At 31.6% G+C, this 27,914-nt stretch overlaps 2 protein-coding genes across 5 annotated transcripts in view; both read right to left on the bottom strand.

The window, feature by feature from the left end:
* Window positions 1–1,550: 1,550 nt before the first annotated feature.
* On the bottom strand, window positions 1,551–15,458 carry LOC131843849 (protein CLEC16A homolog). 4 transcript variants are annotated; one of them, XM_059192604.1, is made up of 17 exons: window positions 15,010–15,458; window positions 14,174–14,313; window positions 13,212–13,360; window positions 12,361–12,503; window positions 11,594–11,680; window positions 10,083–11,161; window positions 9,569–9,778; window positions 8,795–8,981; window positions 8,142–8,268; window positions 7,603–7,741; window positions 6,915–7,075; window positions 6,308–6,466; window positions 5,398–5,551; window positions 4,428–4,530; window positions 4,124–4,195; window positions 2,178–2,319; window positions 1,551–1,751 (listed from the first exon to the last, which is right to left on the bottom strand). In XM_059192604.1, exons 1-17 carry the CDS (start codon window positions 15,210–15,212, stop codon window positions 1,635–1,637), a joined length of 3,372 nt encoding a protein of 1,123 aa, XP_059048587.1. In that variant the 5' UTR covers window positions 15,213–15,458; the 3' UTR covers window positions 1,551–1,634. The 4 variants fall into 4 exon arrangements, with proteins under 4 accessions (XP_059048587.1, XP_059048588.1, XP_059048589.1 ...); XM_059192605.1 differs by having other exon boundaries at window positions 5,398–5,539; XM_059192606.1 differs by lacking the exon at window positions 4,124–4,195.
* A 2,236-nt stretch (window positions 15,459–17,694) lies between these two features.
* LOC131843863 (WW domain-binding protein 11) overlaps window positions 17,695–27,914 on the bottom strand; it is a 107,060-nt gene continuing 96,840 nt past the window's right edge. Inside the window, exon 5 of the mRNA XM_059192624.1 lies at window positions 17,695–20,894. Coding sequence (XP_059048607.1) covers window positions 19,998–20,885 — 888 coding nt within the window. The 5' untranslated portion in view covers window positions 20,886–20,894 and the 3' untranslated portion in view covers window positions 17,695–19,997. The remainder of the gene's footprint in view (window positions 20,895–27,914) is intronic.

The raw sequence follows: 27,914 nt of genomic DNA, 5'->3' as shown, positions 1-27,914 counted from the left end.
GTGACTTGACTAAAAAAGCGTTTGAGTATTTAAACATGTGTACATGCAATTGTACTTTTTACTAAAAACTCAAAATTAAATTTGTTTAATACTCATTTAGTTATAAAAAAAACGATTAAACCTTTTGGAATACGGTAAGTTTTCGTGTGTCTTTTCTCAAAAAGGTAGTGGCATACATTTATAGAGATAGATAGATAGATATAACACAGTATATCCACGTATCCATATACAGCGACGATATACTGTGCCATCTATGGTTCCAATTTAATAAGATTACACTAAGTATGTCGCATTCTGATTGCAACATGAGAGCGAATAAGACAATAAACTAATAGTAATTATGATTCGTATGAAATCGCCTAAAATATTCTATCTATATTACAAATATTTATCACATACAGAAATATACGGACGTAACGAGAGATCGATATCATTCAGTTACAAAAATACACCTTTATAAATTATACTTTCGTTAACTATACATTATCTACAATTTAAACTAAAAGGACTATCTAATACAGTGCTTCCCAATATTTTTACTGATATAATATAATGTAACACACATAATTTATAACATTACAAAATTGAATTCTTCACTTAAATAAAAAAAATTGGATTTAGGACGAAATCACTAGGAAATTGTTAATGAAACAGTAAGAAAATCTTCAATGATATAAGGAAAAATTGAAATTCACCTCCCACATAATTTTAATAAAGTTTATTTTCGAATGGAATGGAATGGCCCTCTTAACAATCAAATTGCCACCCTCTGGAGCGTGAATCTCACGTTGGGAAACACTGATTTAATATGATGTTACGCAGTAGGGCCTCATACTATATATAGGTGATGTTTAAAAAGGTACTCCATAAAAAGATTAACGTACACATTTTTATGAACTATAAACATAACTGCGGTTTTTAAAATATAGTTCTTTATTTAAATTTTCCTCTTTTAAGAGTCGAAAAAAGAAGCGAATGTTTTTTGTTACCATTTTTTTTTCTATAAAATCTATTTGGGTTCCCACGATGATACAAAATAAGGTTACATATGCAATTCATTTTTAAACACTTCACACGATGAGTCAACATCCAAGAAAAGTTAAAATAAGGAATAAAATATTTATTTGTTTTTTATTAGTAGTTTTTTTTATATGACTATTGTATGATATATTTTTTTGTGAAATACTTATTATTTTGATGGCACTGTGTTCAGAATTGTTAATTATATTCTTCACGTTTTAGAGTGCGGTATTCATAAAGGGATAATATCAGTGCACCTACGAAAATTATTCGAATATGAGTTTTTTAAAATTTAAAATGGCGTCAAATGTAGGTGGGATGACTATGAAAATATCCTCTTATGGAAAGAGACAGAGCGCTCGATGACGACGACAACATTATTATCCTTGTTAAACGTAATTACAATTGAAATGGTTTTTATTATTAGTCAATAATACACGTATATTTTGATAGATTCTTATCATTTTCATTTCTGCATAAAATATTTTTAATACAGAATCATCAATGACCATTGTCCGAACCAAGTTTGAAATGTTAATTGATACTGTAAATTCAACTCACTGTAACAGGATTTAAGATGTTTATTTCTATAGTCATTTATATTGTAGCTAATATCAAATGGTCTCGACAAGCCCCTTGCGCTTCGATCGCGGTGCATCCGCTGATATAAAAGAAGTCTCTTCAGAGGAATTTACTGGCTTTGGGATCTGTGATGATGTACTCGGCTGGCTCTGAAAGTATCAAATGTACATATAAATTTTTATAACATTCTACTTTTTTACGTATTAATAATCAGGGTATCATATGAGCCTATAAAGGGAAAAAATACAACACACCTTTGCAAGAGAAAGACAACTCCAAATAAAACTTGAATGGGTTATATGGTAGAAGATCGATACATTGTGATCAGATATTAATAATTTACATATAATAATGAATATTGATAAAGCAGTCTAGGAAATATATTAATATGATTCTAAATTATATTATTCTACCATGTTGGTATAGCCGTTAAATTCCACATTCTTCACAAAAAAATCTATTGAATTAAAATTAATTGCAGTACATCTTTTTATTTGTGTTTTTATCCTTACACAATAAACAAAAACATGCGAGTATGTCTATTGCATTCTCATTGAACTCGTATGTGAACTAACCGCTTGTATAACAGGAGCGATGGGTTCATTCTTCGTCACCACATTACTACTCCTCCTGATGTCTTCGAGGGGTATATCTTCAGAGCGCGACCTAGGAGAACTTTCCCTTGACGCGTGGGCGCTACTATTGCGGGATACACTGCTGTAATATTAATAAAAATAATTCAACTTAAATTACATATAAATATTGGGGCTACAGAACTCTCTCTCATCTGTTTCTTCCTTATCCCATATATATAATTGTAGTAGTGTAGTTATATAATTTGGAGTCGATGTAATACGTTTTTCTCTTTCATTCATCCCTGTTCGCAGTCTCGTAATTTAGTCCCTTTTTTTCTTATCATCTTTCACATTGTCTATCCATCTTTTAGCTCTCTGTATACCAATAATATAAATAATATCTTACTGTCCTTTTTCATCCCAAATACCTTTCATCCACTTACAGCATCTTAGGGATAGAAAGGAATAGTGATACGTGTCTTAATATTTTCAAGGAAGATTTTGTATGTAACTGGCGCAAACGAGCTGACTGCCTGATGGTAAGTTGTACCACGTTATCATAAATGTATTGTCATTACCCACGACTAAGGTTTTTTTATATCACGGCAGTGGCAAACGATCTCACGGACCCTCTGATGACAGCGGTCACCGCAGCCTATGAACGCCTGAATCATCAGGAGAGCACTTTGCTGACTCTTAAGAAACTATATACCCTTCTTGTAAACCCCATATCTCTAGAGAAACATGGTTACATATGCCTGAAATCTCACTGCTATATGTCAGCCCTCAAACGACACATTGCTTACAAAGTAAGCTGCACTGGCAGCTGAAATAGGTGAACAGCAATGCAGACGACTCCTTAAAAAATCTACTTAAGTATACCATCACATATAAGAGAGAATAAAACTATTGTTAAAAAGCATAGTTTTATTGACACTATTAATACTTTAATACATGACATAAATTTTTCTTAAACAATATTATACACAAAATGACTCAACCACCAATTATGAAAGCAATTTATAGAGACTGCCAGTCCAGAAAAGCCAACACGACCACAAAGTTAAGCTGAGGGTAATCCTATCGATTGCAAGAAAACACATGAATATACGTCCAGTATTTGCGAACCTACATTTCAAATAATATAAACAAGCTTAGGGCACATGATGAGTGGTAAGTAAACAAAACCTCGTCTATCCTGTGACACCTCTATGTTGTCCCTCGTGTGCTACCATTTCGAAGGAATAAGATGTCCCGAAACGCAGTTTTTAAGGCTAGCTAGCCTTAAAAACAAGAGTTTGGCAACAAACGTTCAAAATGCAGAGAACTGTGCACAAAGTCTGCATAACATAATATATATGTAGTTAATTTCGTAACGACCTTACTATTATAGAGACGTCAATGTTGTGCATTTTATGTACAAATTTCACGAACTAAGTCGAATGTATGTTTATCTACCTTTATCTGTGGGATCCAAAATACGGTCTCACTATAATAGTCTACCATAATACATATTTTATAGACAAATATTGTTAAGTAGGAAAATAGCGTATCAACAGCAATATTATTCACGTTAGGATTATAATAGTATTAATAATGAAGTATCATATAGAATGCGGATGGAACTAGTCGAAATGACCACCAATTTAACTATAAGAAAGATGATTATCTTATCACCATGGATGATATGAAATTATGCATAAAAATAAAGTATTTAAGAACAAAAAGAGCAGGACAAGACTTTGTTCAGTTACACATTCGGTTCAGTAGGTTGATTGCTCTATAGGACTGCCATTCGATTGGCGCATTTGGTTTCTACGCCCCGCCCTCCTTAGAAATGCGCCAATAGGAACAGTGTCGCTTATGTCGGACAGAACAGAATGTGTGACCGAACTTAGAACGTAACAATAGCTAATTATGTTAGCAATACTTAGGAATTACGTAACCTTTTCAGAGAATCCATAACTGCGAACACCTTATTACTTAAATCAATTGTTGGAATGGACCAAGGTAGAACTCTGTAGAAGAAGATTCCAAAGCTTTTTTATATTATTAACGAATTCTGTACTAGTCATAAAATATAAACAAACCTGAGATGTCCTATATTACTTGTATATATATTACATAATAGAAAAATCGAAAGTTAAAAGAATATCTTATTATTCAGTATAAGACAATGATGAAATGTTCAATATACACCATTATGTTTGTCATAACATTGTCTAGGCAATAAGAAAAGCTAGTACTAACCTTTCTCGACTTGTGGTGCGTTCTCTATAAACCACAATGCCATCTTTTAGCATGTGTGCGCTCGGTCTACGCAGCCTTCGCTCTGTATCATCACCTTCTCCACCTATTTAAGAAAAAAATTTAATTATTTACTAATTCATAATCTACTTGTGATTACTGAATAAGAATATGCATAATGGACGGTGTCACCGCTGCATTTAAGTTATGTATATCAGACCAGTAGAATAACAAGAACACAAGAGCAACAAACACGAAAAGTATTTTTTTAATAAAAAAAAGCTTATTATAAGATTGAAGAGTGTGTAAATGATAATAATATTTTTGTACAAAAAATGTTAAATTCATAGCGCTGACAATATTATCTGATTGCACTAAAAATAAATTGCGTAGCGATTTTTATTTTTAATTATAGCATGCTTCTACTTGTTATTGTATTTACTTATTTAAAATACAAACATTTACTCAAAAGAGCAACACACAAGGTTATTGCTCGTTCTGTTTATAATGAGTCTGCGTTCCGAAAATATGACTATTCAAGAGTGTGTTTAATGAAGTTTAATGAATAAAGATTATTTCTATTAAATGGTCGATGCTTTCTTTATAGTACGTTACTGGCAAACAAGCGTACGGCTCACCTAATGATAAATGGTTACCGTAGACTATGGACTTTTCGAAACCCAAGATGTCACGTGCACGTGGGCGACCCTTAGTACCTTTATATACCCTTCTCTTGTGAAAACCTCGGCGGGTAGCCCTTTCCACATTATAAGTGTAAGCTCCTCTGTGTGTGTGTGTATGTGTGTGTGTGCGTGTGCGTGTGCGTGTGCGTGTGCGTGTGCGTGTGCGTGTGCGTGTGCGTGTGCGTGTGCGTGTGCGTGTGCGTGTGTGTGTGTGTGTGTGTGTGTGTGTGTGTGTGTGTGTGTGTGTGTGTGTGTGTGTGTGTGTGTGTGTGTGTGTGTGTGTTAGTTACCCGTGGACCGTCGGACGGCGGTGAGTCCGGGGCGAGAGAACAGCGGGCGATGCCGCGGGGCCATCGCCGGCGCGGACACGCCCGACACCTCCAGCAGCCGTCCGATCTGCTGCATCTTCTTCTGGCGAGACTTCGTGCGACCCTTGAATTTTAGCTTCATTTCAGCGACCAGATTTCTGTTATACTTTGTACAGGATTGTACGGCAAAAATCTTTCAATTTATATCTCCAAATATACTGTACATAAATTTACTGTGTTTTATATATAATACAGTATATTTACATTGTTTTAAGAGACATTACATAGGAAGCAGTTCCTTATAAGACTACATGTCATTTAGTTGTATAGACTATATATATATATTTGAAGTTTTATAATAAGGCACACGGCCTTACTTCCGATGGTCGCGGATTCGATCCTCGCAATGTATAAACGGTTGTATTCATGATTAAGATTGTTTCTAAAGGTCTGGGTGTTTTCTCAGTATATTCATAAAAAAAATGAATTCATATATTTGTATCAGTTATCTAGTATCCATAAGACCAACTCTGATTAGCTTAGGACTAGATGGCGCTGTGTGAACTGCACTGAGATGTTGTTATATTTGATGTTATAAACACAACTTATTTATTTAGATTTTGTTAAGAAATTAAAAAAAGGAGTAAGTTCCATAAAACAGTGACTAGTTTACTAATAAAGTATGCTTAAACATACTATTCACTCCTGAGGAAAATTGGTATATTGCTCCCATACTACAGTATACATTAAAATTGTATAGTTTAAGATTTTACTCAACAGAGATAATTAAAAAGAGAAGATAAGGGCCTTTGCCTAGAATGGGGCCACATAACTAATTAGAAAATATAATACTTTTAGATTATGGTATTCAGAATCATCAAAATTTTCTTACTTTTGTCAATCTCTGTTTCGCCGCCATACTACGAATGTGATCGTCGAATTTGAACTTGGCGCGAAGTAATACTGTCCGTGGCAGGGCACCACTGGCGCCCACACGAGGCTTGTGAATTGTTAGATGGAGGCAGCGAGGATCTTCTTTATCGCCTTGTATCTAAATCAATTATGACTGATCATCTAAAACACTGAATAGTGCAGTCTCGCAATATGTACCTACATTTAAATATAATAAAAAATATTTTCCAGGAATTTCCGTTTCAGAGATTGTATTATATTCGAAATTTACTTTAAATTCAGTTCATATCTACAAAATAAACTACCGTCATAATTAACATTCTGGCAATAATAATAGAATATGTACTGTAAAAAATAATATGATTCTAAAGGTCTTTATAAAAAGCGGCCAATATAAAAAAAATTAACCCCTGACAATAAAAAAAAATATTGTAATAATTTATACCAAATAGATCACGTCAGAATTTTAAAAGAAAATAAACTGCAACATTATCTTAAAATTCATTAGGTGCAGCGATGCCAGTCAAACTTTTATTACTCCTGTTATTGAGTCAAGCTTTAATAATTAAAGGAGGAAAGAAGCTTACTTCTAGGTCCTGCAGGCTGCCAACTAACTTCGCTACGCCCCAACCCAACCTTTGTTTGTCTGGTTCTACCAATATTATCTGTATATTGTCCACAGCTAAGAACCTGTGTTGCCAAGTGCCGTCCTTCTGTATTATGTCACATGATATAAGATCTGAATCATCTGCAAAGGTAGAACAGAAAAGACTTAGTTTAACACATTTCGTATACCTACTAACCACATACAACATATATTAAAAAAACACACACATAAACAATAGTAAATAGGTAACGATGTTACTTTCTCGTGATGTTAGAAAACAATCAGAAGAAAAAGATATTTGAAGTTAAAAAAAAAGTCAGAGTCCTTGGTGTCTCTGAAAAGGTGTCTTGAGATGTACGACTCGCCAAAAAGTCAATAAAAAACATATTGATGCAAAGTGTGAATGTAATTATCACCCATTACTTAGTAACGTTAAAATAATATAATGAAACCCAATAATCCGTGGAATGTTTATTCAAAAATTGGTGAGTTCATGACGAATTTAATTGTTGACGATTACCGTATTGTACCTACTACTATGTAACCTACTGCGTACGTCGTCATAAACACATACACACGTATAAGCTAATTGCGTCACATACTCTTTTAGACAAAGGTAAGTCTGAACAAGAACACAAAAGCATACCCTAATTATTTAATTAACTTACTAAGATCTAAAACATCTCCAACTTGAACAAATGGCGCCGGGTTAGTCAGAGGAAGTTGCGTCTCAGATTTTCCAGTCAACTTCAAATATAGGTCTCGTATTAGAAAGAAAGTTCTAATTGCTCTTCTAGCCCTTTCCATCTGTCACAGAAAACAAAAGGCAATATACTTATATGAAACTAGCGCTTAGCCCCGGTTTCGCACAGAAATGGTATCGAATGTTTTTTTTATTTTTAAATAATAAACTTGTTAATGTTAAAATTATGAATTATGAATTGTTAATTAATTTTATAATTTATCCATTACAAACAAACACTCAAATCTTCCTCCTCCTATTATGATATCCAAACTAATAGGTATAACCTATAATATGTACTCATACATTTGACTACTGAATATCACGGTATCAGCACACTTATTAGGTAATATTGCTCATAAATTATATCATATGAACCAACAGCTTGTTTACCATAAATAGTACGAAAAATATAAAACGGAGGTTAAAATATAATCATAGTATATACGATTAACTAATACTCACTTCCCCACTAGGCAGCCGTTTAGCAAAAGCTATACCCGACATGGGCGTTCGGGTAGGTGGTAATAATATTGCTGCGTCCATACACAGCCATTCTACGTTCAGTGGACGCTTGCTCATTTCACAATACCTGAAATGAAAAGTCATTAATTTTAAATACATTAATAACTGGATGACACAATGTTTGTTTGTTTGTAATACTTTATTGTACCTACAATAATATTATAAATAAAAGGACACATTGAATTAGAAAAAAAAAATGTCGTACTTAACAGTTAATAAGCCACTAATGAGTCTATTGGACTTAGCGCCACATCCTGATAAAAATTTAAATTTCCTACTTAAAATTTCCCTCATTTTTTATAGCATAGAGGACAAACGAGCTTACGGCTCACCTGATAGTAAGTGATTACCGCCGCCCATGAGCACCCGCACCACAAGGGGAAGTGCAAGTGCGTTCTCAGCCTTTTAAGAAGAAATAAGTTATTTTCTTCAAGGTTTCAATATCGTATCTGTCTGGAAATACCACTGCTGAAAGGCAACCACAATGTGGTTGTGCGAGGCAAAAAAATTCTGGAAAACGAACGCATGGTGGAGGACCGCCATTCATCCAGATAATTAGGATAGTTAGAGATTGTGATCTTATGAATACTTACTCATCTTCAAACATATCGAGGAATATGTCATCACACTTGTAGAAGTTCCTCGCGAGCGATGCGGCGCGGGCTCGCAGTGTGTCTGCTGCGGATAAGTGGCGAGCCCCGGCCACTCCGGAAGCGCCTTGCATCGCTATACGCATTAGCGTAACGCTCAACTCCAACGTTACTAGCCGGACTTTGGACGCTGGAAAAGGCGATCATGTTATATATTCTAGTCCTTCATACATCGTAGGGAGGGAATCAGTGGTAATTAGTAAAGGGTCTAGAGGTCCCATTGCTAACAATGTAATGTATGATCACCATCACGGTCATCATTACAAGTAAATACGCTACGATTAGATAGTTGGCCTAACTTTATCTTCGTTCTATTATCTTCTATTGATGCATATACCGTTAGTGCAATGGGGTATACTATTCCATCTGGTAAAAAGACCAACATTAAAAAAAATACTAGACAAAACCAATACATACGACAAATATTATACTAATCATATAGTGTCATTTAATCGTGGCTTTAAATAAATTGATAACAATAAGAATGGTTTACAAGAAATAGCAAAACGCGTTGTTTACAATAAATGTTCTAGTGAAACCAATAATATAGTATAATATCTTCACAAAAAAACATATTATTTATTCACGTTAACAATATGCATATATTATACTCGGCGCATTGTAGTCTGACAACGGTTACAGTAGATATTTAATACTATTTAATGTGAAAAAACTGTAGCGTATTCACACTTTTTATGTCATAGTTAAATTACTTACCAGGCTTACAGCTCGAATAAGCAATCGTCATTAATTTAGAAATTAGCAAAGTATTGAAACTTTGCATCGAACATCTCACACCAAGTGTTGGTGTTTGTTCTCTGCTCTCATTAGATGTCGTCTCAGTCTCTAAGCTTGAACTACTGGGTATAGCACCAACAATCTCAGGTTCCGGACACAGAAGTGTATCTAACAACTCTGTATTCACACCTGAAATAAAAATAAGAATATTAATAAAAATCGTTGAAACATTTAATTGAATTATTTAATTAATCAAGTAATATCTTACCCACTAAAGACCGAGGTGAGCCAAAACAAACAAAAATCAGTATTAGTATTATAAATAAAAAAAATTGTAATATTTACTTTTTAGAGTAAAAAATAAATATTGGTATGAATTTAATAATGAGTACTATTAGTATTATAAGCAATTAATAATGAGATCTAAAAACGAAATTATTTATACAGTCCTATTTTTTATAAAAAATCTAAATTAAATTATCAATAGACTAACCTTTATTATTAATCAATGCAAACAATAAGCACAGAGCAAATAGCGCTTTATAATCGTTCTCACTACAGTCTAATGAATCTAGTATAGTCTTCAAAAACGGCCGCTTTTCTATCTCTTTATTTTCTCTCTCCAATATACTATCTAATGCCAAAGTCCTTTCTCTAGACGTGGTAGGCGTAGCACCAAGTAACTTCTGTTTCTCTTCATCCGTTATATTATTCAGATCCGAAGATGGTTTTTTTGCATTTGAATCAATTTCGGATTCAGGTAACGGTGAATCTGGCATGTTTTCTTTTGGCGACACTAACACATTAGATTTCAGGGTGTGTATTTGTGTAACTAAATCTTCAGTGGAATCGTGTGCAATACTAGAGGATTCACTCATTTGTGAAGTGGACGGCAAGGACGTAGACACTAATTCTGGATCGAGATCACAACTGGAATGGTCTGTATCGTAACCAAATGCTTTAGGACCGCTGTAGTCTGGCGTGGTATAATCTCTGTCATGACCAGATGTACTCTCTAAAGCTTTTTCGAGACTCAACTGCGGTTTCGAAAACTCTAACTTAACATTCGATTTTGCATTACTAATGTACATTTCTAGTATTTTAGTAGCACCATCTTCAAATACTGATAAATCTGACTGTAAAATGATCCAGGCCAATGCGTGGACTATTGGACCATGCGTTATTATTAGAAACACTTGAGATAAAAGAAATAGAGAGACTACACAAGAGACCGAAGGTTTATTCTCCTCTTCCGACTCCATTCTTCTTGGAAAATTTATTCTCCCTGGGGAGACTTCTGTATTTTTCCCTTTCAGTATCGCTTCCAGATTTCTAGTTATAACTTCTATACTCTGTATATGATCTCTATTATACTGTGTGGTACTTGCAATTTTTCTTACAGAATCAGATGTTAAGGAGTATATATAGAGAGGTACAAGAAGTTTGTGAAGTAGATGCTCTGTTAGAACATCATTTAAGTCAGGAATGTTGAGACAAAGGATGTCATTTATATAGTGTAAATGGTCCAAGTGTTCGGCAACTAAGTCATCCAATTTTTGTTGAGACTGATGGCTAAAAAAATAGTACATATTGAAATAACATTGTAAACAAAGTTTAGTGACAAATTTTACAGGTAGTTGCTTAAACAAATTAGAATAATATAAATCCGTTGTTTCCAAAACTCGTTGGCAATACATAAGTATAGCTCTATAGTACAACAGTTTGAATAAAACGCTATGTAGTCATAAGGGTTTCTAAATATAAATTTAAATAATAGACCACAAGTATCAAATTAGTTTTAATATTTTAATGGAGTTCACTTAAATATTCTACCTTCTCAGCATAATAAGCCTAAAATAGAGGGTGAAGCTGTGAAACTTAACATAAAAAATTTCAAAACAAGTAGTGTAAATGTTGTTTATAATTACTAATTGCTAAGTACCAACCCCAGTGAACGTGTTATTGAATGACAATTATCACAGATAATTATATATAATGACTTACTCAGCATCATTTCTGACACACGCGTCCAATTCCAATATGTGTTTACCGATAAACCAGACCAAATTACTGAAGTACGGCGCCGCAGTTCTGAGAACAATTAGCAAGTTGATAATTAGCTTATATAAATTTAAAACATCATATAAACAAATAGATAGTATTAGTAATATGTAAAGAATTAGTTATATAACTATTTATAATACAAATAGGCATATCTGTAAATAGAATAGGCTTAATGAACTAATTATAATAGTCTTTTAATGTATTTTATCATTACTAACAATATTATTGTTTGAAATAAATATTACATACAACTTCGTCTGTTTTCTGATATAAACAATAGCCTATGCCCATTCACATGATACAAATTATCTTTACGTATGGAAATGGGACTCATTAGTAATGGGGAGTATTGTCCCCATTGCTAGCAATGTATCATGTCAGATTGAACTCCATGCGGTCCCCACTGGAAACCATCATAATAAATTCCTGGTTACTTACCTTACCTTATATTAATCTTATTATCCTACACTGGTGTCCTGCCACACTATCTTTACATAAAATTTAATTAATTTTTGTACAGCCATTTATTTATCAAGTGAGATAAACTTTGTCATTTATAATATTAGTAGAGATGATAACATGAATGAATAGATTCAAATACTAGCTGGCCAGTATGATTTGGCCAGATGAATATATTAATTGCATTGCTACATGCAGAAAGAATAAAGTTGAAACCACAGCTAATTAACCAATTAAAGCAACATTACCTGTCCCTAATAAACCGCAACATGCTTGCATCCTGCACTCTGTACACATTGAGAGTCAGCGTCCTGACTGCAATGCGAACCATTGATTCTGTGTGGTTGAAGAATTTTATTGCCTCAGTGTAGAGAGGAAAGTCTTTTGTGTGCTGGAAAAAATTGCAATTACAGACATCTTATTGTAATTTTTGTATTACATTCTATTTATAGATGGCAATATTATTTGCTTTTTGTTTTCTTAATCCTTTCATATTCCCAGTAAGATTATCAAAATCAAAATAAGACATATGTTGTCATGTAAGTCTATTAAACTCTATTATAGACACTTATAATAAGTAAAATCTACCATCAGTTAGAAACGTAATTTTGAGGCCAGAAGAACTCAAACCTTGCATACTTATTAGTGCTATATTGGTGGAGGAGCTTATTAGTAATGAGGACTGCTAGTCTAGTAAGCCCATTGCTAGAAAAGTAACATGTTAGGTCAATTTCCATGTAGTGTCCCATTGAAACCATTGTGGTAAATTCTTGGTGAATTAATTAAGTTTGTATATTGACCTGACTTTATGCTATATAATAATTATTGTTTACTGGAGCTTCAACATATATTTTTACATCTTTAGTACAGATGGTTGCATAATTCCTTTATCATATTATACATAACAAAAATAGAACTATATCTAGAAGAAATATGGGTTTTCAGCTATCTCTTGTATATTGTGTATAAGTAATTGTGAGTTCAATTCTCAATTAGAGCTATTCAGAAACATTTTTGGATTAGTTCTGAGTACAATAATAGTAGGTACTCAAAAGAAAAGACGAAAATGTGTTTAGTAAGATTAGTATAGACAATTTACCTCATTGTAGAAGAAATGTATTGTATGATTGTTCAGTTTAAGGCTTAAAGTTTTCAAAAACGATATATAGTAAGCCATAACTTCTTCATCAGAGAAATCAAACTTGTGCACAATTATTGAATTAACATGATTGTTACTCAGTAGATAATCTGAAAGTAAAGCATCATTGTAAGTATGTAGTAATGAAAAGCCACACCAAAATTATAATTTTGTTATGTATTACAAGAATAGCTTACATGATTATTAATGTACAAGGAAGATATTATACATTATTACTATTTTTATTGTCTGTTTAATTAAAATTAAGTAATAATAAGTTTTAATATACTTAAATGATTTTTTACTAATAGTAAATAATAAATAACAAAACTATTATTACATCAGGCAGATTTTGAAACCAAACATCTTTTTATGAAGTAAAAAATATATTTTGCTGACCTTTAATGATTTAGAAAAATAAGGCGAAGTTTCTTTTTTAATGTAGAGTAAAAAACTTATTTTACTGACTCTCAAATACTTAGTATAAACAAATTATACATGTAATAAAAATGTACAATTTCATACTTAAGTCAAAATTGTTAATACACACCTAGCATTTCATCATTCAAACAAAATACTCAAGTACCCTATTAAATGTGACTTGTTTTTAATTGAAAAGGGTATAAATTAAATCATTAAATAACCCTGAACAATTAACACAGCCCAATCTATTCCCAAGGTAGGCAGAGCTATGGGTAGATGACTAATATATAAATACATACTTAGTTATTTTTTTTTCTAAATACTTACATACTATATATGGAAAACATCCAGACCAATATAATTAATCATACACAAGAATACAATTGTATGCTCTGTGCGAGGAATCGAACCTGTGATCATTAAAATTGAAATGGTACACTAAACTGCTAGACCACCAGGGCTGTAAAAAAATTGCTTGATATTTTACACTGGCAACTTACAAAGTGATGTTTCATTCCTGATATTTTCAAACAGTATGTTTAATGTCTGCAACAGTTGCACACATACAAAAGATGAGCCACCACACTTCTGTCTCATTATCCTCAAGAAGTATGATAGCATATTCTTCTCCAAGAAGAAGCTGTAATTAAATTTGATATTTGTAAAAAAAGCATCATAAATTAAAGATTATGATAATATTGTGCGTAATATAGTGAAGTTTAGTGTATTAAGATTTATGATTTGTAAGACATGTTGTTGCAATGTCTGGTGGCTCCACTGAAAATTTGTACTGTGGTATACAACTTTCCTTTGCTATAGTATATACCTCGAGTGGGGGACATATTTCAGGAAGCATTTTAATCAAAAACCGTGTCTATTTGTAAAATTGAAATATTATTTTATACCACATGTGTAAGAATATAAATGTGGTACATACACCAAAATAACATTTTTTACAATTGTTTGTCAGTCTGCCTGTTTGTTTTGGGTAATATCTGAAATGGCTGGATGGATTTTGACGGGTCTTTTCTTTGGCAGGTATATAAGGAAAAACTTTATTGTAATAAGGCTACTTTTATTTTAGAAAATAAAGACAAATTCCATGCGGACGAAGGCGGGTACAGCTAGTAAACAATAAAAGTACATCATTAGTGGACAATATTTAATTAGCACTTGGACAATATAATATCAGTAAATATTGGATACATCTAACAAAGAGCTATAACAATGGTAATAAACATGTATCGTAAAATAAAACCAAGGACACATAACGTCAATCTTGTATCCAAGATACCAACAAACCTACTAATTAAAATAACAATAAGCTGATACTTACTCAAATACTGAACTGTCGTTCTGATCTCCCCATATTAATATCTCAGCTATACACCTCAGGGATTCCACTAATGTACCTCGATTACTCTCGGAAACTGTCGTGTTTTTACACAGAATGTTATGTAAATATTTTAATCTCTCCAACGAATGGGGATTCTTGGGCCGTCCCCATCCACCACCAAACCAGCTCCGACTCCTAAACATGATTTTATTTTAACGAGACCACTGCTATCAAAGGAAACAACACATTTTTATTCTTTTATGGTATTGTCCAAGTCGTCACTTCTGTTTATTTACGCATTATGATTTTAACACTACCGAAATTATAAACAAGTAAAGCTTATAATATACTGTTTTTATTTTAATTAACATTAACATTAATGAAATAACATTGTATTTATTTAATTATTGTAGTCGATTCAAAGTTTGAGACTGTGGGCTGGCTGAATGTTCACATTACAATTATCCATACTTTGGTGATGATATGACTGACAGAATGACTGCTAAAGTCACTGTCAAACAGAATTGACAGCTTAAATATTTTTCGAATTGGCAACATTGCCTTGCAGCTGCGTTTAATTTTTACAAATTTTTATAAGTGATTAGTAGAAAATAGGCATAATATAGATAATGTAATAAATAAAGGAGCATGCTCGTAGAAATAATGTCCTCGTTACCTAATTATTATATTTCATAGAGTTGCAAATGTACATACTATGTTAATTGGAATTAGTTTCCCCTGGAAACGATCGTGAGTGCTGGTGAATTATACATTCGCACTGACCTTAACACTGTTCTCTTAGGGTTCACAATTTTTTATGCAGGCTTTATTGGGAAGAGAACAATTGAAAACTATCGATACCTATGTATCGATAAACTGTGTCATCCCACCTTACATTTTCCTATTGTTATTTATAAGATCATTATTTCTATGTACATATTGTCCCCTCCGATCGATCCCCCGTCCAATTCAAACGGGGATGGAAATTACGACGGCCTGAGCCGATGTTCGAACCCCTAGTGGTGCCCTCAGACTAAAGGCGTATCCGTCAGGCAGGAGTTGGCCTTCAGCCGCTCCATAAGTCCTTCCGCGGGCTTGGAGTGCCATCTGCACTCGCCCCCTAACGTCCGGTGAAGCTGTAAAGGTCAGCTGCGGCCAACAGCATTAGAGTAGTCCAAAAAAATGTACATATTGTCAGTCTATTATCAGCTGTAATATACATCGTCTCGAACAACAACATCGTATCAAAAACCCACAATATTCTAACAACTATCGATACCTATGTATCGATAGTTTCCAATAAATTCCAATAAGCCCTTTAATTTTTTAATTTATTTGGACGGAATTAAGTTGGTATTTTTATCATTAGAACAAGACATCTTATTGAACTACTTTCAATAACTAAATTAATCTTCGTATTTACCTACTCTCGAACTAGTGGTGCGCGGATTATTATTACTGTATACTAGCTGTAAACGTGACTTCGTCGACGTGGATTAAACTTTTTTTTTTATATAAAAGTAGTCTAAGTTACTCCTTATTACATCAGCTACCTGCCAATAAAAGTCCCGTCAAAATCAGTGCAGCCATTTTAGAGATTAGCCGGTACAAACAGATAGACAGACAGACAAAATTTGTAAAAAAAATATTTTAGTGTTATTCATATGCATGTATTAAAAAACGGTTATTTCAATATTACAAACAGACACTCCAAATTTATTTATATGTATAGATATATAGATTTAATGGTAATATAGGTATAATATCATGACTCCAACGAAGTCCTAATTACTAGTTGACATTCACACATATATTAGTTAAGAATATGAAGTTGTACAACAATTTTGTTAAAGGAGCAATGATATTTTTGATGGGACGGGGAATGATTCTCTCTCAATCTTTTTGTTTCATCCCCAAAGGTCAATAGATTAAAAACCCATTTAAAAGTACTAAAATGAAGTTTATTTGTGGAACCTGTTAACATCGGGGGAAAAGGGTATTGTTAGTAATGTGGACTGATGAAGGCAAAATATATACCATGTCAGGTTAACCTCCACAAGGTTCCCCCTGAAATACGTTATTTTAAATTTCTGGTGAATTTGTATATACCATGTCAGATTAACCTCCACGAGGTTCCCCCTAAAATTCGTTATATTAAATTTCTGGTGAATTTGTATATACCATGTCAGGTTAACCTCCACGAGGTTCCCCCTGAAAAACGTTATTTTAAATTTCTGGTGAATTTATCACGATGGGCTGATCCCTGAGCACATCGTGACAAATTCACAGGATCACAGGTCAGATCCTATCGTATCTGATCTCATGATCATCCACGAGTGTCCCGCCAGCGTAAACCGGAAGCGCAGGCGGATACATTCCCGTATCATCTATTCAAAATACCTGCCACCATAAGAAGGTATAATAAAGTAAACCTCTAGAAATATGGCGTCAAAAATTAATGTAGGTACCTAAGATAAATAAACTAAATCGTATATAGGTATTTATTTTAAAACTTTATTCTAGATGGCTAGGTACTTTTAACTGGAACGTCTGCTTGATATACATAGATAGTCTAGTACTATTTCTAACTCTAAAATTAGAAGCATCATACGTGGATACATTCTCCACATTTCTGTAGGTACCAATAAATAATTAAATATTGTAAATAAAACGCAAACATAAGAATAGGTGTATAATTTATTTTATTGTATTATCAGACATAATATAAATTAAATTACTGGTTTCATAACTTATAAATAAAAACACATTACTGTTGACATTATTATGATACAAGACATATTTATATAGTAGACAAATTCAGATGTATTTACGTACCTACATATATTTACGCTATCGTAAATGAAGTAACTTTCATTTACTTTATTTTTGTATAAGGCAATGCTTTTAATTAAAAGAAATATTCTATAAACTTAACTGGAAAACAAAGTATAAAGAATATTATCTAAGATAGTAACTCAGATTGCATAAGAATTTTATAAAGGCTAAGGCACTAAAACGTTTGGGGAACACTTTTATATCAGAATTTAGAATCAACTACAAAAATCTGTAGGTAGTAGTTTACTCAATAAATATTACATTTCTAACATATTTTAAGATAAAAATATCTAACTGAAGATACTTTGTTCTGTATTCAAAGTATAAGGTACTTTTCATAATTATCTACATTCTATTTTTTTGTTAAATACACTTAGATATTTCTGTTGCCAAGCAGCTTGCTTCTACGGACGTGTTCAGTTTGAAAGGTGAGATAATGGCAGTGAAATTACAGGGTATACGTACAGAGGCATACCATTAGGCATGCACATCTATTCTTATGGAATATATTTTGTTATATACGATGTAGATGCAATAAATTTTGCATGCAATGATGTTTGTATATGACGATGGATATTCAGCAGTTCGTATTCTCTAAGGCGAGGATTACATGTACCTACAATACATATCGTGATGCAGCACCATTGTATTCCTATAGAATATTAATTAATTATGCATAGATTTTTATTAACTACTATTAGTATAATATCATCGATAAGGCAAAGTGCATTAATCATATTACCAAGACTGAGAGACTTAGAATAAACATTTTTATACTAGATACAATTTATTTTTTAGTTAAATTTAAGCAATATGTGGAACTGATGAAAAAAAGCATCATTATTATTAGGTATTTAAATTTTACGGTTTTCTAGTCTTAAAAGACCGGTTTCTGATTTAACTGTAGGTATAATTCTGTTTTCAATAAGCAGCTACATTTTTATAATCTTCAAGCGATACCAATGAGTTTAAGTTAAACTTAAATCAGAAACCGATAAATAATTTAGATAAGTACAATTAGTATCTACCTAATTATTTACATGTAAAATTATTTATACGTACCTACCTACTTGTGTTTACAATTATGCCTATTTTACGTTACAAATTATAATTTAGAATTCATTAAAAATTGAGGACGGATTTATTTTTACAAATTTGTACGTACATTTAGAAAGTAAGCTATTATTCAATAATAAATTAATTAAAAAAATAAATATCCTTAATTTAACATATTAACTCGTGACAACTAGCTAGTAGGTATTGACTGAAAACACTACTTCATAAAAAAAATTGTCAACTGATCACTTACTACTTACTTATTGTTTAATAATACGTATAAAAATAAAATTAGTCGAGTATTTTTATATTCGTAATAATGTAAAATAATCACACTCTACTCTGTTAGTCTATTTCATAACTATATTAGTCGTATCGTTTGAAACTAATACAATACAATGTTCATTGTTTTTATCTATTTTATTATGAAATAAAGTTTAAGACTTTATATTAAAAATAAAATGTAAAGTTATATCTGATTTCTTTTTTCATTTACAAGACCTCTTGTGTAGATTCGTACTTAATTCTACAGTAATATTTTAAATAATTTAAAAACAATTTACTTATATGGACCTATTAAATCTAGTAATTTAAAATAAACTCGTAAATAAATGAAAGCGTAAAATAATAATGTAATATTCTTATCGAGAGATTATTGCTTTAAAAATATATTGTGTTAAAAATTTCTGCGTAAGTAAATCGTAACGAGGCATAATTTGGAATAACAACAAAAATTATGCCTATGGTTAATTACATTTGCAATGATAACTATACTTCAAAATAGGCAAACTAAAAATTTACAATTTTTCATGAAATAAGAAAATAAGTTTGTAATTAATTTAGTTGTTGATGAATATAAAATATTAACACAAATAGTTGATTCAAAAAAATATTGATCGTTGATGTCTGCGTAAATTACTTTTTTATGGCATTATGCAAATAATCAAATCTATATAAAAATAAAATATTGAAACTATGCTCTATGTTCATGTCAGTGTGCGTGCTATCTTTATAGAAAACGTTTCTGAATCACCAAAGTTCTTAATTACAACAGCTCGATACGAGCCACATATTAATTAAAAGTAACGATGCCCAACTTAAGGATAGAAATTTTGAAGGGCATCCGAGTATATTGAGTTATATGTGTCCCTTAAAACATATACGTTATCATTAGGTTTGCCATTAAAAACGTAAGGACCTTTCAGGTTCGTAACTTTGGAGTTACTCGGAGTAGGTTTAGGTTTGGGCTTAGAATACGAAGGTGTATTATATCCTGGTCGAGGTACCGAAGGGATCATAGGCTGTGGTCCACCATATCCGAAGTCAACTGGTGGCAACTGGGGCATTTGAGGCACTTGTGGATAACCAGCCCCACCATTCCATTGGTAGACGCCAGTAGGTTTTCCATTCGATATAAAGTCTATAGGTAAATTAATGAATGGATCAGCCACAGGAGGGACACCTGGAGGCATCATAGGACCCATTGGTGGTCCCATGCTGGGAGGTTGCGACACGTAGCCTAAACCAGGCACAAACATATATGGTGTTGGAGGCAGTCTGATATAGAATATCGGTGAATTATCATACTGCAAGGAATTAATGTTGTCATTTTGATAGTCTCCATTTCCGTTTTTCTTCTTATTCTGCTGTCGGCGTCTCGAAGGTATCGTCCGTGATAGATCTTCATCATCGAAATGATCATCATTTACAGAAAAGGTTACGTCGTCGTCATCGTCTTCAGAATAATCTAAACCAGAAGATAGAAATGAGGGGAAGTAACCGAATAGATTAAGCGCTTTATTTTTTCTGTTACTGGGTGCTGGTGATGCTGTTGTGCTGGACTCTTTGAATTTCTCTTCAAGTTTGCTTTGGCGACTGTTAGTTTCTTCTAGTGATACACCAGCCGCTCGTGACCTTCTAGAGTTGGGTGCACTATGGACGTGGCATATGAGAACTAGGAGCACGAAAGTTATTGATAAATCCATCTTGATTATCTGAAAAGAAAGAAAAACACTATATTAGATAAGACACAGAAGTTATAGATACACAATTATAGTATAAAGTATAAACACCAAATAAAATATATGTTGAATCCAAATTAAAAAAATATAAAAAATGTATAATATAAAAAAATATTTGATTCTATGTATTTAAAATACTATACAGATTAAGTATATGGATTTTTATTGTAATATAGATAGATTTACATTTAAATTCGTTTCCATTAAAAGAAAAAGAAAGATTAACACCAAATGCGACATTGTTTAATCTTCACATCATTCAATTACAGTGTTTACTGTTTATCATACAATCCGTTGCAAGAAAGTTGAAATTTCATACAAGACGGATGGCGACTCATTAATAGAATAAAAAACTTGATCACACGAAAAATGTGTGAACATTCACATAGTTACCTAGTTTACTAAATAGATGTTATTTTAGAAACTTCGGCAAAGATAATATTTTAATTTTTTTCATATCACATATATCATGTTATGTTTATACTTTTATTTTAAAGTACATCTATAAAGTATAAATATAATAGATACGCTTTATATTCTTATTGCTTATAACTTAAATTAAATTTTCATTTATTTCCTAAACGAAATATACCTACATTAACATAGCGCATGTATGGGACAATATCTCTATTCAATATAATTAATATATGTTCTATTACGAAATAAAAGCAATTTATTAAAAGCAATTTATTAAATATCAACTTAAGTATAAGCATTTTTTCTAAACCTTCAAAGTAGCCTGTAGAGACCGTTTACCATCAGATGCTACCACTGTGGTAACTGGAATAAAAATGACTTTAAAATTACGATTTTAAACAAAAAGTATACAATAGATTTTAATTGTTTTCTTTATACAAAAACTATAAATGCATATCTGTATAATTGCGTAATGTGAGATAAATGCAATATTTTATGTCACAATGTGACGAAGAATGAATTATCGTGTGACGTAGCTGCAGGCGTGTAATTCCATAAATCATCACCCAGCTGCCAACTGAATGAGCGTTAAAAATGTATTATGCAGTTGAAAACGATTAGAGTAATTATTCAAAGGAGCCTTACACTGTTATTATCTTTTTGTTTCAGTACGTCGAAAATAATATATTCAAGTATGAAGCAAGTTTTCAACTGTGTATATATTTATTTTATTCAATATTTACTTATCACAATTCTTTTTGATAAGTGGTGTTAGTATCTAAACAACTGAAAATCTTGTAGCATTAACTAACTGCGAGAGAATATCCTGTCAAAATCGGTACAGTCATTTCCGAGATTTACAAGAATAAACATACAGGCAGACAAAAGTTTTATATAAAATATATACTTTCTATATAAGAATAGGCTGTCCTTTATGTCAAAAAAAGCGAAATCGCAAGTAACAATCTAAATAACTTACTAGTATTTTACCTACATGTCATAATAAATAAATAAAATTGTCTGTTTGTAATATTAAACTAACAGCTTTTCACTAATTGGTTACTAATATTGGTTACATTAAAAACGTAATTTTAAAAATATTAGTGTTTCTGTCTATTAATCTTTGAAATGACTGGATTGATTTTGATGGAACCTTCCTTCGCAGATAGCTAATGAGGAGTAACTTATCCTATATCAATTTATTTTTAAATTATATAATATAAAAATAGTTAAATTTCACGCGGACGAATTCGCGGATAACCTAGCGCTAGCATTAGCATTCATATAAATCGACGCATATATATCACTGTATTATAAGTTACAGTATCTTTGAAATATCGGTATCTTATAAAAAATGGTAAATATCTATCGCGAAAAAGTTTTAAATTTGTTATCTGATGTGCAATTTATAAGAGTGAGCTTCGATAATTTATAAATGGCACCTTAATCAAAGCTTTCACACCTGCTCACCCGCTGTCAGGCCACTATAATTAATCTCACCTTTCATTACCGTGATACGATTAAGCGGGAAGAATAAATCTGTTGATGTTTTTATGAAGGAATTATATAATAGCAGTAGTAAGGCAACGTCCTTTTTGTCAGAAATACTAGCTGATTCCCATACGGGGAAAAGCATTAACATAACAGTCTAGATTACTCTGAAATAGTGAAAGAATTTCGCAAATCGGTGCAAAAATTGTTCTGCATGACTTGGGACTAGATAGCGCTGTGTGAATTGTTCTGATATATTATTATTATTAAATAAACACCTACCTACACATAGGTACGATCATATATTCATACATTTGTATATCCTTTTGCTCTTAAAAATGACAAGAATTACTATCGCGTATAGGTAAATACATGTGACAAATTTGTCCGAGTTTATAATTTATCACTTAACATGCAAATCTCCATGTAGATGAGATTTATATCAAGATCAAATTGACACGTTCATTTCCTTGAAGTGCATATTCACAGTATAAATCTAACGTTAAATTGTGTATTTCATCTTGAATAATGATTTGAGTTCCTGATTCAATTTCAAAATTAAAAGAGCTGTTTTATTTCTATTTCAAATATCAATATTTTCTTCAGTATTGTAAAGTTGTAAAATGGGTCTATTATATTAGTAATTCTTTCCAGGAGTAGACTAAAAAATCGTCTAAGTATTAGTCCTTGTTGTCACCTGTTTCAATCGTCAGAAGCTTGCTACTGTATTATTTTTTGTTGGGTACAGATTAGGCATGACATCTTGGTCCTCTGAAATGGCAATGCATGAGTGGTATCGTGGGTGTCAGATGAGACCATGGTGTCAGTAGTTCAAATTCAAATTTAAATTAAAAAATCATTTATTCATGTAGCATTACATATTAGCCGCTTATGAACGTCAAGTTTTTACATTCTAATTATTTTTTTCTCTACCGTTCAGTTAGTAGATAATAGTTACCGTCTGTTCCCTAGTACTGCATATTATGTAGACGACAGTTACCTCTTACCATCAGGTGGATTGTCAGTTTGTTTACCATTCCAATTACATAAATAAGCTCTATTCTTTAAGAACCCTTTATAGAGGGTACGTATGTATATGTCAAAATTATTGTTTTTTGTTGATTAGGACTTACTTTATCAATATTTAATCTGATATAATAATTTAATCACTCGCCTTAAAAATATATTCGTTAAAAAGTAAGACGTTTATATATTATCTTATCTGTGACGTTTATCTAAAGCTCTAGGGAATATAAAAAAGCTAATGCTCTATAGAAAAAAATACTAAGCATGTATCATTCCTCAATAATATCTGTATTATGTAGATAATTCTAATAATACACGTCAAAATTTAAATATATATTACTAAATTTATGCACTGAGTCAGAAAGTGTCAGCTACCGAGTAAACAGGATGTATAAAAAAAGCTTGGATCAAGTTACAAAGGCCTGGAGCCCGACAAGGTCGGTCCTCAACCCCACATTGGTCCATTATAACCTGCTATCTATTTCTTCGGATAAGCGTAAATTGAAAGCCTCACAGAGATATCATAATTAACCTTAATTACAAGCATTCATATCTTAATTGGCTGTACTAGAAAAAACCAATCAGTTGCAAAAAGCAAAACAAATTACAGTTACAATTTAAGCCTTGATATGTATGAATTCAATTAGGTTGAAATCTATCCAATGTTTAAAGTTACGTACGTTTAAAGTATGTACTAGAGTTTAATTATCTATATGCACTTTTGAAATAAAATAAATTTTGACTATACTGATAATGATGATGATGGGGTAGTCAGAGATATGGTTAGGTAAGTCCAATGTTGTTCATATTGTGAATACTTAACATGCCCACTTTTAACTATACATATATATAAACCCAACTCGGCAGGAGCCTGTATACCGCTGCCCCTTTGAATTTTTCTCAGGAAATAAACATCACCGAAGAGTCAGACTAAAAATAAATTGCCACAGATAATCTTTTCTTATGTGACAAACTAGATGATGGTCTACCTGGTGGTATATAGTAACCGTTGCATATACATAACATATACGTGAACAACACGTTATCATGTGCCGTCCGTGGTACCACCCATGTATTCTGGAGGACTGAGTATTCGTATCATATGTACAAAATTTCATCAAGTTTAATTAGTTATTGTATTATATTATTACCTTAAATACTTAATATGTTAATTTAGTTTTTATTATTTTTTATAAAGAAAGTAAGCTCTTTAGGTAACAAAATTATGTTACAATTACGTTATATGCATATAAATAACAAATATTCTAATTACATAGTTTAAATGAAATAGTTGCCTACTGTTTCCCATAATCAGTTAGTATTTATTTGAGATTGAGTTTGTATGTAAGTGCAAAAATACTGTAGAGTAACAAACTTTAACTAAAGTTAACTGACCCCATCGATGTCATTCTCCTAGTTTATAACAATACCAGTATGTGTTATTATTTTCCGTTACTATATCACTAGAGCAGAAACATTTTGGTGAGTAAATTGGCTACTCAATTTGTGAGGTGAAAAACTTAAAGTTAAGTAGATGTACTTGTTCTTATGTTATTATATAGTTCTATTTCAGTATTGATACTGAATTTATAAATATTACAGTATAAGTTCTACCTAATATAATAAAATTCTATGCTTTACTTCCGATGGCCACGGGTTAGATTTCTCGCACGGTGTAAACATCTATATTCAAAAGTATGAATTGTTTGGTAAAAAAATATATTTACATATTTATATCAGTTATGTAGTACCCTTAACACATGGTGTAAGCGTCAATAATCTCAATTCTAATTTACACTCTATGTTTATAAAGGTGCCTGCGTCTGTCTATTGCACCTACGCTTGTAGTTATTGTAATTATACCTACCTTCATGAAAATAAAGCATTAACTACATAAGATGATATTTTGCGAATAAAAAACTAGTGGACATTTGTAGTCGATGTACTTAGTTTTCGTTTTAAAAGAAAGCAGGAAACATTAAAATACAATTTATGTTAACATTGTGGGAAAACGAAAGTGATAAAATTATTAGGTAGTACGCAATATTTCATGTTAAACTATGAGTGTATTTTTTCACTAAGTAGAAACAATAACTAGTGAGAGTACATACAAATTAGACCTTGGATCATTCGTCCAAATAATTGTAGTGTTATTTGTATTTCGTTCGGAATTAAAATTACAATTCTAATCAGAGTGAATGGATAATTATACATACCCTCATTAGATATATAAACTTTTCATTTTCAACAGATAAACAATAATTAAATATCGTATCATTAAAATGAAATGTTATTAAAAAAGGTTTCATATACGATTGTAACGTTTTGCATACTATTCTATAACTTCATTATGTATTTTTAATCCTTTTTATCATTAAATAATTTTTAAAGATAGTGATAATCATATATATGATTAATTTCTAGTTTATAATAACAGAACTTAATTCCGAATCAGTCAGAAATATGAAAATTTCTTACAATATTTTTTTTATTTCATTGTACTTTACAATAATTATTTCATTTTATATTTGAATAATATATAAGACACGTTGCCTGATTTCTGTTCGACGTACTTAATACTTATATGGAATTTCAAATTGAATCATGTAATATTGGTGTCAGTGAAAATGGATGTACTGCAATCATTAAAATCAGATATCATTATATATTAGAGTCTTATCATTAGAACGCTGTCTAGTGCTTAATACCATGATTGTGGGTGCTTATTATAAAAAGCGTATGCTTAAATAGCAATAAAATTACGTTATGCCTGCTCTTGTTATATTAAGTAACGTTAGTAACGATTACGTTACGATTTATTTATGTGCTTATGTAATATTATTTATATATTACTTTTTCAAAACGAAATGACTCTTAATTATTGTTTTTTGTATATAAAAATTGATTTATATTTCTTCCTATGTTTCTCTTATGTCCTTCTATCTACTAAAATGGAGAAAATTTACTAGACGACATGATTATATCTTTAATACACTTTAATTTGTTTTTACATCTGAATTTGTACTTCCATATATGCCATTAGGTCGCAACTCTGAAGGACATTTCTGTAATGCATCTGTGTCCGTTATGTGTGTTCCGGTATGTTCGATTGTATTGGTTACAAATTTATATAAACATTTTGAAGTGTACTAATTTATTTCAAGAACATTAGAACATTTCAAGAGTAGCTTATAACATATACCGCTATAAAATGATAGGCGTTATTGCATATATTTTTTTTAATATAAAAAATCCAATATAGTAAATTTGTATATATATGACTGTTATATTTTTAATAACGATGGTATGACTTCGCCCGGTTAAATGATATGCATACCAATTATATACTATATTACCTACGTCTATCTATAATATAACCTTCAAATGGTACTGGAATATTTTACAAATATGTAGTAGTTTCAGTTACTATTATAATTCACAACACAGGAATTCATAAAATATTCACTCTATACGTGTATAGATACTAGGTATTGAAAAACTCGAATATGGTCATTGTACCGCTCCATAAGAGCCCCAAGCGATTGCATAAAGGAAATTTATTGCAGATTTTAAGATATGTATTGCACTATGCCTACCTAATACGAGTATGATGTATTATTACTGAGATTTAATTCTACTTTTATAAAATACTTAAGGCGATACACTCAGCCATGTAATTTGACTATAATCGTGGTTAATAAAAAAAATAATATTAGCAAATGAGATATATTCAAATGCATAGTGTTATAATAATGCACAACGTACAATTTCCTTTACTGATTACAAACTATTATAACTGTAATTATAACTATAAACTAGAAACACGGACCAGCTAAGCTTGGACACAACTTGATGTTTACGATGTGCTGGAGGCATATTTTTTAGGGTTTCACGCCTTAATAATAGAACCCTTCTATGTTATTTTAGATGAATTTTATGAAAAGTCATTTGCGAGACTATCTCGATCTCACCTATTTTGGCTATCAAGGAGTTTATTTTGGAAGCTGTGTTTTGGTTGTAGGGTGCGATTAGGCAGTGAAATTACTGAGAAAAGGCATA

This window comes from Achroia grisella, unplaced genomic scaffold, assembly GCF_030625045.1.
Source record: "Achroia grisella isolate CSIRO2021 unplaced genomic scaffold, CSIRO_AGI_Agris_v1 utg352, whole genome shotgun sequence".
In the NCBI taxonomy this organism is placed as follows: domain Eukaryota; kingdom Metazoa; phylum Arthropoda; class Insecta; order Lepidoptera; family Pyralidae; genus Achroia; species Achroia grisella.
Note: the sequence above shows the minus strand (reverse complement) of the source record. Positions and strands in the feature narration are given on the sequence as shown.

Coding starts and splice junctions, on each gene's coding strand:
- LOC131843849 (XM_059192604.1), bottom strand. CDS start 15,212: ATGTTTAGGAGTCGGAGCTGGTTTGGTGGTGGATGGGGACGGCCCAAG. Junction 12,504..13,211: donor TACATTTCTTCTACAATGAG/GTAAATTGTCTA, acceptor AATTTTTTCCAG/CACACAAAAGACTTTCCTCT. Junction 5,552..6,307: donor CGAAACAGAGATTGACAAAA/GTAAGAAAATTT, acceptor GCTGAAATGAAG/CTAAAATTCAAGGGTCGCAC.